The sequence below is a fragment of the Ceratina calcarata genome, unplaced genomic scaffold (assembly GCF_001652005.2).
Source record: "Ceratina calcarata isolate Rehan_Ccalc_2016 unplaced genomic scaffold, ASM165200v1 scaffold92.2, whole genome shotgun sequence".
NCBI lineage: Eukaryota > Metazoa > Arthropoda > Insecta > Hymenoptera > Apidae > Ceratina > Ceratina calcarata.
The window spans coordinates 343,581-357,480 of NW_017180576.1; the positions used below are offsets into that span (position 1 = coordinate 343,581).

General features: G+C 48.4%; 2 protein-coding genes across 4 annotated transcripts in view; one reads left to right on the top strand and one right to left on the bottom strand.

Moving 5' to 3' along the window:
• The window catches only part of lovit (loss of visual transmission), a 6,048-nt gene extending 1,794 nt beyond the window's left edge, over positions 1–4,254 (bottom strand). The window contains exons 1-8 of one of the 2 annotated variants that reach the window (XM_018035594.2): positions 2,602–2,801; positions 2,211–2,473; positions 1,817–2,071; positions 1,439–1,689; positions 1,223–1,333; positions 873–1,154; positions 670–800; positions 316–490 (exon numbers count right to left, since the gene is read on the bottom strand). In XM_018035594.2, coding sequence (XP_017891083.1) covers positions 316–490; positions 670–800; positions 873–1,154; positions 1,223–1,333; positions 1,439–1,689; positions 1,817–2,071; positions 2,211–2,473; positions 2,602–2,801 — 1,668 coding nt within the window. Of the gene's footprint in view, positions 1–315; positions 491–669; positions 801–872; positions 1,155–1,222; positions 1,334–1,438; positions 1,690–1,816; positions 2,072–2,210; positions 2,474–2,601 lie in introns of both variants that reach the window. The other variant, XM_026819001.1, reaches the window with a different exon arrangement.
• Positions 4,255–7,444: 3,190 nt separating this feature from the next.
• Positions 7,445–13,862, top strand: LOC108631674 (synaptic vesicle glycoprotein 2C). 2 transcript variants are annotated; one of them, XM_018035786.2, is made up of 11 exons: positions 7,445–7,716; positions 8,921–8,971; positions 9,089–9,250; positions 10,080–10,242; positions 10,320–10,441; positions 10,501–10,739; positions 10,824–11,153; positions 11,241–11,385; positions 11,546–11,705; positions 12,501–12,628; positions 12,697–13,862. In XM_018035786.2, the coding sequence occupies exons 1-11, from the start codon at positions 7,629–7,631 to the stop codon at positions 12,765–12,767; spliced, it is 1,659 nt and encodes a 552-aa protein (XP_017891275.1). In that variant the 5' UTR covers positions 7,445–7,628; the 3' UTR covers positions 12,768–13,862. The 2 variants fall into 2 exon arrangements, with proteins under 2 accessions (XP_017891275.1, XP_026674807.1); XM_026819006.1 differs by lacking the exon at positions 7,445–7,716 and adding an exon at positions 7,723–8,847.
• Positions 13,863–13,900: the final 38 nt, after the last annotated feature.

Sequence of the window (13,900 nt, forward strand, 5' to 3'; positions counted from 1 at the left end):
TCGGATTTTGTCAACATCAATAAAATGCCATATAATCATACGTAACTCATTAAATATTGAAATTAGAAGAAGAATGCACTATTTTTAATTATAGGAAATGCGTTTTTCTAAGGTACATAAACTTTTGGGATTGACTGTATAGCTAATACATCCTTAAATGATCATTGCGTGTAATAAACACGTGCGTACCGGAATTTGAATCTCGGATCGTAAATAAGTAACATTGGAAGGTACTTGGATGGTACGTGGTTAATCAACGTAAAAGCACTGAGCGAATACTTTGATTGGTCGCTCGCAGGGGATCGGGTGTCTTACCGTCGACGAAGCATGGTAATGGGCGACGAGTAAATACGGCATGGTGAACAACGTCGAGTACATAACGCCCGCCGTCCAAGAGAATATGATCACTCCCGCGGGGTGCTTTGTCAACGCCATCATCATCATCCCGGTGCTATAGAACAATAGGCCGCAGACGTACACCCTCCGTGCTCTGTCGAACCGAACCACCGCTTTATGCTCCTCTCGTTCGTCTAGCGCGGCCAACGAACAAACCAACGAAATTTGCGACCGCGACCGATCGAACCGCAGATCTCATATGCGCCCAGACGCGTCCGAGAACACGCGTCGCATAGAAATGTGCGGTTCGTCGTCGTTAACCGAATGAATTACTTGTAACGTTCGATGAGTCTCTCGATGATCATCGAGTAACAGGAACAGGACAACGAGTACATGGACATTCCCCAGCAGCCGAACCGTACACCGCTCTCGTACAACTCCCTTTCTTTGGAACCCTCCGGCGCCTGTGGTTCGCAAAACGGCAAAGTTACTCCGACGACTACTCTACCTGTGCACGCAGTAAGCTGTCGCCTGACCTGTGGATCGCCACCGTAAACGGCCTCGCCGACGAAATCCGTGAAGTACAGGGAGTAACAGACGTGCGCCATCCAGCAGAACAAATTGGTCAGGCAGACTACGCGTAGACTGTGTGGCATGTAAACGATCGAGAGGAGATACTCCATCAACGTAGTCCTCGGATCGTCTCCGACGTTCTCTCCGAGACCTGGCTGGTCGTGGACGGGCACGTCCGGTACCATGGGTACCTGGCCGGCCCTCTTCTCCGTGTCCTGAACCGGCAGAGGCTTCAGAACGAATTCCTGTCGGACGGAACCCTCGTTTTACTCCCGGAGGAACCGGCGATGAAACTCTACTTTGCACGACTCACGTCTCGTCCGGCCTCGGCCTCCTCGTTCAACGTGCCGTAGGAGGCATACTCGCCGGCACTAATTTTCTCGTTCTCCTTCTGCTCGTCCTCTCCTTTTCTCTCGGCGGACGCCTGGATCAATTCGAAATACAGACAGAGAGAGAGAGAGAGAGAGAGAGAGAGAGAGAAAGGAGGGAACGGACCGGAGAATCGTGCCGTTTAAACGAGCCAACGAACCTTCCGTTCCTGCGACTGTCGACGCTCGTCCCTCTCCAACAGTTCCAATGGTATCTCCTTGAAACTGGTCAACGTACAAGACACGCAAACGACGAAGATGATCGTGATCAACGTGAACGTCGCGTGGAGGTGTCCACCGAGCGCGACTCCGATCGCGGTCGCGTCCCAATTGATACCACCGAGACCGTATCCCATGAAACCGCCCAAACCCGCCATTACGGTGAACGTGCTCAACCCTTTGGCGTGATCATCTACAAATCACAACGAGACCCCCTGATCAGAGTTCGATCGACGACGACCTTCCTCGAGTTCGGACCGAGACGAAGCATTTTGCATAAAAAAATCTACGCGAGCGGCCCGTGTTCGTCGTTCACTTGCCCGGTGTGGTGACGTCGAGCAGATAAGCCCTGGCCGGGCTCTGGCAAGCGTCTGCGTCGAAATCGAGAAGCACCGTGCCCAGAATCGTGAAGAAGATTCCCCAAGGGTGAGACGGCGGTCTCGCTGCTGTCTCCTCTCTCGCTTGTTTCGCGGTAGTTCTGTGTCCCGACGGCATCGTAAAATTCTTCCAAGTAGTAGCTGCCACGTCCCCGAAGGCGTATCCCATGTCCTCGCCGTTTGGGACCAGTATCAGCCCTTCGAAAAGATTAGGAATACACATCGACTCTCGACCAAAGGCGACCGAACGAATATCGGCAGACGGGTCGGATATTGGAAACTCTGATCGATATCGGAACTGGAACGACGGTAGAACAGGTGGAACGCTCGAAATTACCGATCAACACTCCGAGAGCCAACAACGCGATGAACGGTCTCCTCCTCCCGTATTTGGACCTGCATCTGTCGCTCAGACTACCCAAGATCGGCGTGACGAAGAATCCGATCAGAGGACTCAACGCCCAGACGAGTGTCATGCGTTGATGGTCCACTCCGATCTTCAACAACGTCGGCGAGACGAATGCAGTTTCCGCGGCGTACGAGAATTCGATTCCCATGACCGCCGCCGACACGCGGACCAGTTCCCCTCGCGTCTTTCTCCTAGAAAGCATACACGTACGTCGTCATCGGCGGATTACTTGGTAACGTCTCGCTTTTAGCTGGTGGACGTGCGACGGAACGATGTATCATTATGAATACAACGATAATCGAACGAACGACGAATATACCTATAGACGTGTTCGTAATCCTCCAACGTCCTCTCCAATTTCGGGGGGCCCCGCAGATGACCGAGGATCCCCGCTATCCCCTGGTCCATCGGTATTCCATTTTTCCACTCCTTCCACGTTTCCCATTTCTCCTTGAACTTGTCACGAACGTCGTGCACCCTCCCAGCGAACCCCTCGTACTCGTGAAGTTTGTCCACCATGGCGATCGACGATTTTCAAACAGTTTCTCAATCGAAAGTTCTGTCCGTCATTCCGTCGCGTAAAGTGAATCGGTCGAATTTCCAAACCACGGCCCTCGTGGAAAAATTTCCCTCTGTATGAATTCGGAAAGCAGCCGGAAGAATGTCAACGCGACGTGCGCGTTCGTCGGTTCATTGCGCTCGACTGAGCGGCTGAGCGGGAACGGAGAGCGCGAAACAGACGCGACGAGGGTGCAACGACGGGGGTGTGTTTCGACGACGGTACGCGAGGGACGACTGAGCTCGCGTCAAGACGAAAGCTCGACCGACGTCGCCTTCCACCGTGGACGACGCACACCTACTCAGGTAGCTACGTGTGTATTTCCCGGTCCCGGTCGGACGTAGAACCAGCGGAACGAGCCCCGTTTCGTATCGAGAGAAACTCGCGGTCGCTCATCGTTGCCACCGATGAGAAAGTCTGCTCGAGACGCGAGAGATCTTTTCGGACGATAGATCTGAGAAGCTGGCGAAGCTGCTCGTTTCCTTTCATACGCGAAACGCAAAACTTGGATCGGTTCGTTCGAGAAATTCGTACGTTTGCAATTTACGCATACTATCATCTCGTTTGGTAGAGCGAGCGCTCGATAAAAATAATTAACAGCGACAGTAGCCGTCCTCTGTGCGACTGTTGGACTCTAATAAAAATGTTTACGCGTGCGGACACGCGGTAGGCTCTCCGACAATGGTTTCCTCCGCCGCTGGCTCGTAGACGTAATTTCCGCGGCGGAAATTACGCTTTGTCGATTTTCTCTTTTCCAGCAGGATTTTCGATTCGATTTCACCGTCGAAGGCTGCTCCATATTCCAGACTCATTGTTACCGTAACACCACCTTCCCCGGACGTACGTACGTACGTACGTAGAAGGATCTCAGTGATATTAAAATCTTTGCCGACTTTCATTTCATACCGTCTGGTCTGGTGTGAGTAATTACCGCGTCGATTCGTCGATCTCTGTTCGTAACTGTGCGTCAGGGAACGTGACTGCTACCAGAAAACGTGTCGCGCACCGGCGAACCTTTGTAAGTGTATCGAGCCATCGCATTAGGCGAGAACGAAGTCTTACAAAGTAGGTCTGTCTTGTTGCGTATGTGGCCTTGGTGCGAGCTCTGTCAGAGCTTACCGCACGGCAATATACTCGCCGATATAATTCACTTGGTTCACAGTTTTCCGAGCTAAGTTTCTTCCGTCCCTTTTGTCTCGCCATCAGTTCTCGTTCACAGAAAAACGATCCGCCATTTACGGAGCTCGTGACGCATAGATCGGTACAGTTTCTAATTCTCTATTCTATTTCGATTCTCGTTGCTAACTCGAGAACGATCAATGCCGAGCCGATCTGTCTACGATTTAATTAACGTTCCGTCCCATCGGATGGACGGCCAACAGACGTCGTCGCGCGTCGTACTGTCGATTCGCGTGTCGTAAAAAACTGATTAAACAGTCCGTTAGGCAACGATCTTTATTTGCAAGCGCGGCCAAAAACGGCCGACTATGAAAAAGGACGTACGTACGGGGTCGATTGGCGCCGGGGTCGATTTCCATACCTCCTGCACCTTACAATCTCACTTACAATCGAAACTTATCGACGAAAGAAAAGGTTCGCGCGATCGGGCTCGAGTACTTAATCTTGGTCAGAGGCACTAACAGTAAGTAAGTATTGTCGCTGACCAAGTTCTTCTCGATCGAACGATCGATCTTCGAACCAAGGGAAAGACCTTTGCTGATCACCGTCGTCATCGTGATTTCTCGTGGGTATTGTTATTTCCCGGGACGGTTAATAAAGGTGAATCATCTTTTCCAATCCGATTATTCTATCGAATCCTGGCCGAGTCTCCAGACCGATAACGACGCGAACCAACATCTCGTTTGTTTGTTCTCGGAAATATGAAAATATTACACGTACGAATAAATTAGTTTTAAACGAGAGATGAGCAACTAATTCGATTTCGCGAGCGAATCAGAGTTCGAGTGTTTCCTTCTAAAATCTCCGTACGACGGCTGGCTCAATAAAATAAATTTCACGACGATCGTCCCGCCGTTGATCCCTATTGGATCTACACTATCTAAACTTTATTGGTCCTGTTTACCGTATCGTTCTTCTAATACTTACGCTAGCGATCTTGTTTTCTATCTCACAAAAATACGATACGTTTCCCACGATCCGATCGTTCACCGACTATAGTCAGCGACGCTACAGTTTGAAATTTGCGACTAACGCTAGAATTACCGGCGATTGACGTATGCCTACTTTTATCGGAGGGGTAAAAATGACTTTTTTTTTTTTTCAAACTGATAAGTCCTATCAAGCAATTTTTTCCTATTTAGCAATTTTTACGTTCGTACCAGTGAAAATTGATTGTAAAATAAACTGATCATGATGATAATGATAATTTTCAAAATAATTACGGTTTTAACTCTACGATCAAACGACCGGGGTGAAAACGAGCATCTGGCCTGACGAGCAGATCGATATCGATGATCGAATCGCGCTTAATCCGAACCAGCAACGTGTTCTGTACGTTCGATGCGCGCGAGCAATTTTCCAAATCTGTTATTCTACTAGAAAACGACGGGCTTCCCGGGGTACCTTATTTTTCATATCGTTTGCGCAGCTATCGATACGGCTAATTCAATAATACTTAATTCGTTCTGACGTTCGTTTATGATGTCAACCGATCTAAAAATACGACGAATTAAAATCGATCAAGACGCATAGAGACCGGCGGACATTCATCGCGGCAATTGACGTGAAAACAAAAATTCTAATGGGATTCCGCCGGCGAACCGAAATTGATCGAACTCGAACACGGAACCCGAACACGGAAAGGGAGAAACTTGGCTTTCTGTTCATTCTGTCGAACGTACAGTTAGGACCGGCAGTCGAACGAAGCAATTTTCCCCTTGCATTGTCACGAATCGCCACAAGGAACATTGTTTCGATTCAATTTTCATTCCTCGACCGAATTAATTACGAGACTGCTGATCTCCTCGGAAGAGATTAAACTGTTTTGTCAGCGATAATTGTCACCGGTGTTGTTCGTTTTCAACGTACTCATCTGTCCACTTGACCCTTTCGTAATCGACGCAATTGCTGGAATTACGTCGCGTAACAACAGTCAGAAAAAAAGAAGGAGCGTCGAGACGATTAGTAATTAGTCGACTGGCTGACGTTTATTAGGAGAAATGCTAAATTCCGTCGCTTTAGAACCTCTCGAAGGCCTCAAATTTCGGTGTCCATTCCCAACGTACATGTTTGCGTAAAACTCCCGTTAAAGGACGACACATTATCTGTTTCCGCGGCGCGCTACTCTCCCGATTCTTTTCTACCTGTACCCTTTTCCCTCTGTTATCTCCGCTTTCGCTCGTTCGAACTAGGACAATTTTCCCGAAAATGAAAACGAGTAGCAGGACAGTATGTACCTGTGATATACATTTTTTATATCATTCGGCCAGCCTATCGACGGCCTGTCGTCGATACGGTGTCAGTATACAAAATCTGAGAATTCCAACACTGCCTATAATTCGTTTCAAACGCAACGATTCGAAGAGAAGGAAGTCTAGTTGGAAGCGGATAAAACGCGAGAGAAATAAGTCAAGTTGGAACGAAGACAGTACGAATTTCGCGCCACTTTGCATAAACAAATAAGTTGTTGTCGTTGTTGTTCGTGTTCCTGTTTGTCGTTTCGCTGCAACGCTGACACCCGTACGAAAATAAGTCGCTCGTGGCATCGGTCTTGGACGCCTGACAAAAATCATTGTCAGAAATGCGTGAGAAGGCGAACCGACGACGCGTCTGTCTGGTTATCAGCTTAATTGCTTATCACGATCGATAAGGCCGTGTCGTAACATCGACTAATTAAACTTCAACCCAATTAAACGTGATTTATATTTATGAAACGCGTGTCTAAGTCCCGCGAGCAGGCGGGCTTAACAGATAGATTTATCATGTGTGGCTAGATCGAAAACAGAGTTCTGGCACAAGATCTTTTGCAGATACCGCGGGATGACCAACTTATTTATCGTAGACGCGAAACATTCGAGGCGTGTTCGTATTGAAATTTTATTTTGTCCGAGTGACCACGACCCGTTTACTGTCCCCGACCATCGGGACGGGTGTCCCGAATGAAAAACGAACGAGGAAACGATCCAGGATGCAATTTGTTGATTCAATGTACTTATACGGCTAACTCGATCACGCGTTGTGCTTTTTTCTCATACGCGCCGCGGACAGGTTTCGTGCCCCGGCTTGTCCGTTGCCTCCTACAAATTGATAACGGCCCGGATCTCGTGCGTTCACCACGCTAACAAAATTCTATGTCCGTCTGTTGAAAATCTTGCAGAAAAATCGTTTCCATCGTAATTATTAATTGCCCGGTTCGGGCGAAATTTCCGTAGGAGAACCGTCGCGTCACGTTTCACGGCGTCAAGGCCTCGCCAGACAGAACAGTTTTGGAGAGCGTATTGTCCGACGAGGGAAACCGTTGGCTCGTTGACGCGTCGCTGATCGTGACGAGGGAAACGATAGGAAGAGAAGCTCGGTCCGGAGCAGTAGTAGCAGCAGCAGCAGCAGCAGCAGCAGCAGCAGGTTTATTCGGTATCGTTTGAGCCGAGGAGGCGCAGTCGGTCGGCCGATCCCGCAGAGAGCGAGACTCCGACGTCGAGCGTCGCGTCGCGTCGGGCAAGGCCGCTATCGCGTTCTCACTTACACTTGCTCGCGTGTAAAACGAACGAACCAAAGCGGGAGGATCGGCGACGGCGCAACACGGTATGCGTTAGTTTTGCGCGCGTACGATGTCGGGCGATATCGCTCGATTCGAGAGCGAGCCGGCTGCCGCCGCCTCAGAGCCGCTAGTCTCCGAAGCCATCTCCACGTTTCAAGGTATCTCTGCCATTCTTCGACCCGACCAAATTCCACCCGAATCGATCCATTTTTTATTGACCGGTCGCACGCGACCACTCGGTTCACGTGTACACACATACACCTCGTCCGACCAAGTTCACGGTGACGAGTAGAACGTGCTTGGACCGTATCGCCGACGCCGACGCCGACCCCGACGTTTAGGGGTTGCGTCTTCGACGACGTTTCGTCCGTCTCGTTACGCAGTGACAATCGTATGCCATACATCGTATGCCGTAAAACGGTCGAACGTCATCGGCGATACATGGAACCTTGGAGAGTGCGTCGAGTGGAAAAGTTCGCCTTCGCGATTCGCGATACGTACGACCAGCGGTACGAGACAAGGGATTAATTGCATAGGACTTTGCCACGATAAATATTCGAACGATACCGTGGCCAGCGTATGTCAGCTCCACATTCGCGTCCTACGAGTTTACATAAGCATGCTTTTAAGACAATGTGATAAAAATTCTATTATTGTTTCAAAAAGTGAAACGTTATCGTGCTAGAATAATAATTACTCGCGGTGGCTCGCTAACAACCAAGCCGACTCATCGTTGTTGGCACTGATCTCGTACTAAATTGGTCAGAAGGTTCTAGAGGCTCCAGATAACAGACCGAACGGCGACAGTCGACGATCCACCACGCCGAAACCTATCTCGAACTTGACCCAGACTCGACGACGCCGAACGTGTTCCACTCGAATCTGACAATCGAACCTCACCTAAAATCGCATCCGACGATCGCACGCCGAGAACCCGAGACTTACTGTCCGACTGAAACTGCAACGGTGTCCCTGAAGGGACATCCTCAAAGTTTGATCGAGGGCACCGATCGAACCGACCACGCAACTATTCGTAGTTTAAAAAAAAGTTTTTCACTAACAGCGTTGATGAAACAAAGATATGGGTATCGAATCGTGAATCACTGGGTGAGCGAAATCTGTTTCGCTGCCAAGAGACAAAGGAAAGGCGATCGTGGGCGGCGGGTCGAAGCGCCGAAAGAAATTTCGTACGAAATAGAGGCCCCCCGGGGATTCGTTCGCTCTCGTCCAACGGAATGTTTTTATTCTCGGAACGAACGCGCGGCGCGACTTTCACGTCGGCCTATACGGTTTCTCTCTTTGTCCCAGCGTCGTCCTTTCTTCGTCCCTCCTCTCACGACTAACCGCGTTATTTTCTCGTAGGCACCAAACAAACGACCGAGACCGTGGTCCAAGATGCCGTCGACCAAACAGGTATACCTACTATTTTTCGCTCGACTTCGGACGATCGTCGCCTTCTCGAGTGTTGATTTTTGCTTCGTTCTGCTCTCCAAATCATCGACCCGGTTTTTTTCATTCTATTTTTCCCAGGATTTGGCAAATTCAACCTGAAGATCATGGCCGTCTCCAGCATGATCTTCATGAACGTCGCGTTCAGCATAACCAGCATCGGGTTCATATTGCCGTCCGCAGCGTGCGACTTCCAGATGACCACGGTCGACAAGGGGAGGCTTAGCGCCGCCCCCATGTTAGGTAATCCAATAAATTAGGCAATCCGCTGACTAACGCAAAAACGTAAAACAAACGCGAAACGCGATAAAAACGATTAGTGGACGGAGATTATAAACGGAGTGACGCATGCACAAATATATCCCGATCGATGATGATCGTTTTCATCGGTCGAGAACTGTTGTTTCACGCCAAGATACGGTGTACCGTAAATCAAGTGTACACACAACGTTTTCGCGTGTATCGATCAACTCTCCTAAATTCATAAGTACTCAGACGGGGACGGAGAGATTGAAGATACGAATCGTTGTAGAAATCGCGTGGACGCGCGAGGCTTGTCGTTATAATTTCTCGCATGCCATTCGTACACGCCCCAGGATCGATCTGACCTGTCCGATCAGGCCGACCGCGCGCCTATTCCTACGCGAAATGAAACTGCTTCTAAGGACGAAGACAAGAATTTGCCCGTAATAGGCAACGATACGACGATATTCGTATTTTTCGATACGTGGACACCGAGGTAAAAATCCTGTTGAAAAACGGATCGACTATCGAAGAACCACGCGAACCTGCCGCGGGTCCTGGTTTTTTCCGTAACAGAGAGCTTGACGCGCGCCGGGACGAGAAAGTAATTAACTGAACACGTGCCCAGGCTGCTTGTGTAACAGTTAATGTATTCGCGATGCGAGATATTGCAACGAGAAAGAACGTTCGAACGCGAACAAAGCCGAGCCTCATCTTTCGCGAGAACGTGACCTTTCGCGAGCCACGTTGCCTCACGCGTCGCCGCGCTGATCGATGAATTTATCATCGATCGGGTCGACGCAGCTGATTCCGGATTGTTTGTCATCAGGTATGTTGGCTGGCTCGTACATATGGGGCTGCTACGCAGCGATCAGAGGTCGGAGAATGTCTTTACTGGTGGCACTATTTCTACACGGTGTCTCCGAATTACTGGCATCGATAGTCCCGCTCTATTGGATCTTTCTGTTTCTCAAGTTCCTGAGCGGCGCAGCGTCAGTATATAAGACTGGATAACGATACCGATGAGAAGCGGTAGAAAGAGCGGTTCCGATGTTAAAAATGATTTCAGCATGAACGGACAATCGGCGGTGGTGTTCTTGTACCTGGGCGAATTCCAACCGACCAAATATCGAGACAAGATGCTCTCGTGGATGGAAATGGCTTGGGTGGCTGGGATGATAATTCTGGCAGGTAAGCACGCGGATCGAGACGAGAACGGGTGAGAGACGTGAACGTTTGTCGGTTGCCAGGGGTTGGTTGGATCGTCATCCCGCTGGAGGTGAACTTTGTTTACGAAGGTTACTTCTTCCACTCGTGGAATCTGTTCGTCTTCATATGTTCGCTCCCGGCCTTGTTGACCGGCTCTTGGCTGTTGTTTTTCCCGGAAACGCCCAAGTATCTCGCGGAGACGGGCAATAATGTGCAAATGTTGGACGTTCTGATGACAATGTACTCAGAGAACAATGCGCAACCACCCAAGGAGTATATCGTGAGTTACGATCGTTCCGCCGCGGGTTCGAGATCGAATCGAAAAACGAACCGAGACGTATAACGGATGTACAAACATTTTAAGACGAAGCTTCGTAACTGTGGCAACAACAATTTGAACGATCTGGTGCACCGAATAATGCACACCAGGGAGCCAGAGGACGTGGCAGAAAGATCGTTCCACCGTATGTTAAACGACATATGGACAAAGACCATGACGATACTCAGGCCTCCGTTCCTTTGCCGAACGATCGTCATGTGCCTGATCGCCTGCTTCGTCACGTCCTCTTATTACACGCTGACTCTGTGGCTACCGGAACTGTTTCACAGATACGCGGACTTTCATGATGCGTACCCCGATCAAACGGCCAGCGTTTGCACTCTGAAGAGCGCGAGGAATGCTACGTCGACGATGGTAAGCTGATCGCGGACCGCGGGTGTCGGTCAACAGGCGACGTCGGCCGACCATGTGAGAAATCAAAATGTCCAAACGATTGTTTAGGAACACTCGGAGGATCCGTTCGGCTGTGACTCCAGAGTACAAACGAGCGTGTTCGTGCACACGTTCATTTTGGGTGCTTCCTGTATACCCACGGGCCTGCTGTTACCCTTACTCGTCAACTACTTGGGATACAAATTCTTCCTCGGTGAGTCGAATCGATCGTTCGAATTCGAATTCGAATTCGAATTAAAACCAGCCGCGAGACATGAAAAACGTCGCAGAAGGCCGAGCGAATTTTGTTTCGTCCGTTGATAACGATTCCAGTCTCTCGGGGAAACGTCAACTCACTCTGTCTGGTGTTTCAGTGATAACAGCCTTTGTCCCAGCTATCGTGACGGCTTGTCTCTTCCTGGTACAAACGTCCACCCAGAACTTGATACTCTCGTGCGCTTACGAGTCCGTCACGTCCGTTTGTCTGAGCGTGGTCTACTGTCTTTTAGTCGACCTTTATCCGACGCACTTGAGGTAATTCCATTTTACACGATCCAAATCCTTTTAACATTTCTTCGAAATGAATTCTGATGATAGAAAATCTAATTCGGGTTTAAACGATCGTCCGGAAAATTCGCCCTGTCTCCCGTCGTATCACCGCCGCTACTAACGAACGTATCGACGACTAGACATGGACAGAGTCTGTCGCTTTGGTCTCACTCGTTCCTGGGACTCGTAATTTTTTTTTTTTTTTTTTTTATTTTTATCACAATCCACTCGACGCGAAAGCTATTTTTACCTAAACGATCGTTAAGCTCTTGTTTTTCTACTCTTCAAGATACGAGCAGCAGCAGTTTATCGTGACACGATCATCGATCGGGTTATAAATATCCGGATGACATAACGTTCATACATGTTTCTCCGTTCGACGATTTATTCATTAATCGACGCGATCATCTCGCGATACTGTCGATTAACGCTACAGGTATCTAACGATCAACGACCTCGAAACGATTCGAGAGCGTGCTCCGTTCTCGACGGTCACCGATAAAATACTCGTCTCGATTTATCACCGTCGTCATCGTCCTATCGCGGATTCGGGATCGGTATTCGCGATCAGATTCGAGCAGAAATTTCGGTTTCAATGGAATTTCCATTATCGACGTTCACACGGAAAAGTTTGGCAATTAACGCGTTGGGCGTTGTCGACGGATCGTCGAATCGTTCGATCAAAATGATCAAATGATCTTTGAACTTGGACGTTAGACGAACAGTAATAATAATAATAATAATAATAATAATAATAATAATAATAATAAATCGTTTTAGAGCGATGGCGTCCGGTTTGTCGGCCCTGATCAGTCGTATAGGTGCCATCAGTGGTACTCTGATGATCGGGTATCTGATCGACGATTACTGTACGTTAGTGATCATCATCGTAGCCGCCCAAATGTTCCGTACGTATTTTCGTTTTCGAATCGCGCTCTATGCATGCTGATACGCCGTTCTCATGATACGTTTGTAGTGAGCGGTCTGCTGGCCCTGTTCACGCCGGGACGTAAGAAGAGATCCAAGCCGGACATCGAGAAATCTTAACCAGAGTGTCCTTAAAGAAAATTGATCGGTCGACGGAGCGAGGAGAGCGGCGAACCGAATTTTCAGTTAAACCAGGAGCTTTCGGTAAATCTAGAAGACACGAACTCCAACTAGAACTAGAGAATCTCTCCTTTGAAATTATTGTTACAATAATCCCGTTTTAACGGCAGACAATTATGAGTCAATAGTATTTCTTATCAAGCTTTACGACGACTCACGAGCAAGCGATCTTCTAATTATTATCAAAGTACGTTCAACCCACACATGTACTTACTAACAAGACGTATAGACGAACGCCGTTGTACGTCTTGTTAATATATACGCCGTGATACTTAATATTTAGGAAGACGTGTGCAACCGCTCCAAGTATTTTCCGACGAGTCTTGAACTTTCACGCTCGAGCGATCAGTATAAAACGCACAGATAATTTCGCGTGTACTCAACGAATACGAAGAATTGACGAAAGTGGAATTCATTTTTTAAACTGACTCGGTGACGGTCCACCGATTGAAAGTGTAACGATTCAAGTACGGCAGGCATTCCGCTACTATTACTTTACGTCTATACGTATATACGCTGTTAAAGATGTTCACGCCGAACGCGCGTTCCGTACTTACGTTTAGAACTCAACGCGCACGACTAGAGATAATCGAAATGGAAAATAACAGAAACGCGTGAGTCTATCGTTGAGTTATTCTCGGGATCAACGAATTTATATGAACGGTACTTAAAATTATTATAACGTAGAACGTATTCGACGAAAAGAGTTTCGAGTAAACGTGCTAGATCGATCTGTTTGGTACTTAACGAGATGGCGGCGGGGGAATAGGTGTGAGAGGAGTCTCGGATACTCGAGTAAACCGATTATCGCAACGATCGTTGTTCACGCGACGCTGACACGCTGATCGGTCAGAATCGAAACGACGATCGCATCTCATTCGTCCGACGGGGTTTACTCTTCTATTTTTCTATGTACCACTACTTTTTATACACGTATATGTATACGAATATGTACACGTATGGACTTTGTCGCGTAGACCGTTTGTATATTCGCCATTCGAGTACAATAAAAATTACAAAAGTACAATATAAATATATTCTCGTTCCCAATCTTATGTTCACCACCACGAACG

Excerpts from the sequence above, each read along its gene's own strand:
- LOC108631674 (XM_018035786.2), top strand. The coding sequence starts at position 7,629 with ATGTCGGGCGATATCGCTCGATTCGAGAGCGAGCCGGCTGCCGCCGCC. Across the intron at positions 7,717-8,920 it reads AGCCATCTCCACGTTTCAAG|GCACCAAACAAACGACCGAG; the intron begins GTATCTCTGCCA and ends ATTTTCTCGTAG. Across the intron at positions 9,251-10,079 it reads TAGCGCCGCCCCCATGTTAG|GTATGTTGGCTGGCTCGTAC; the intron begins GTAATCCAATAA and ends GTTTGTCATCAG.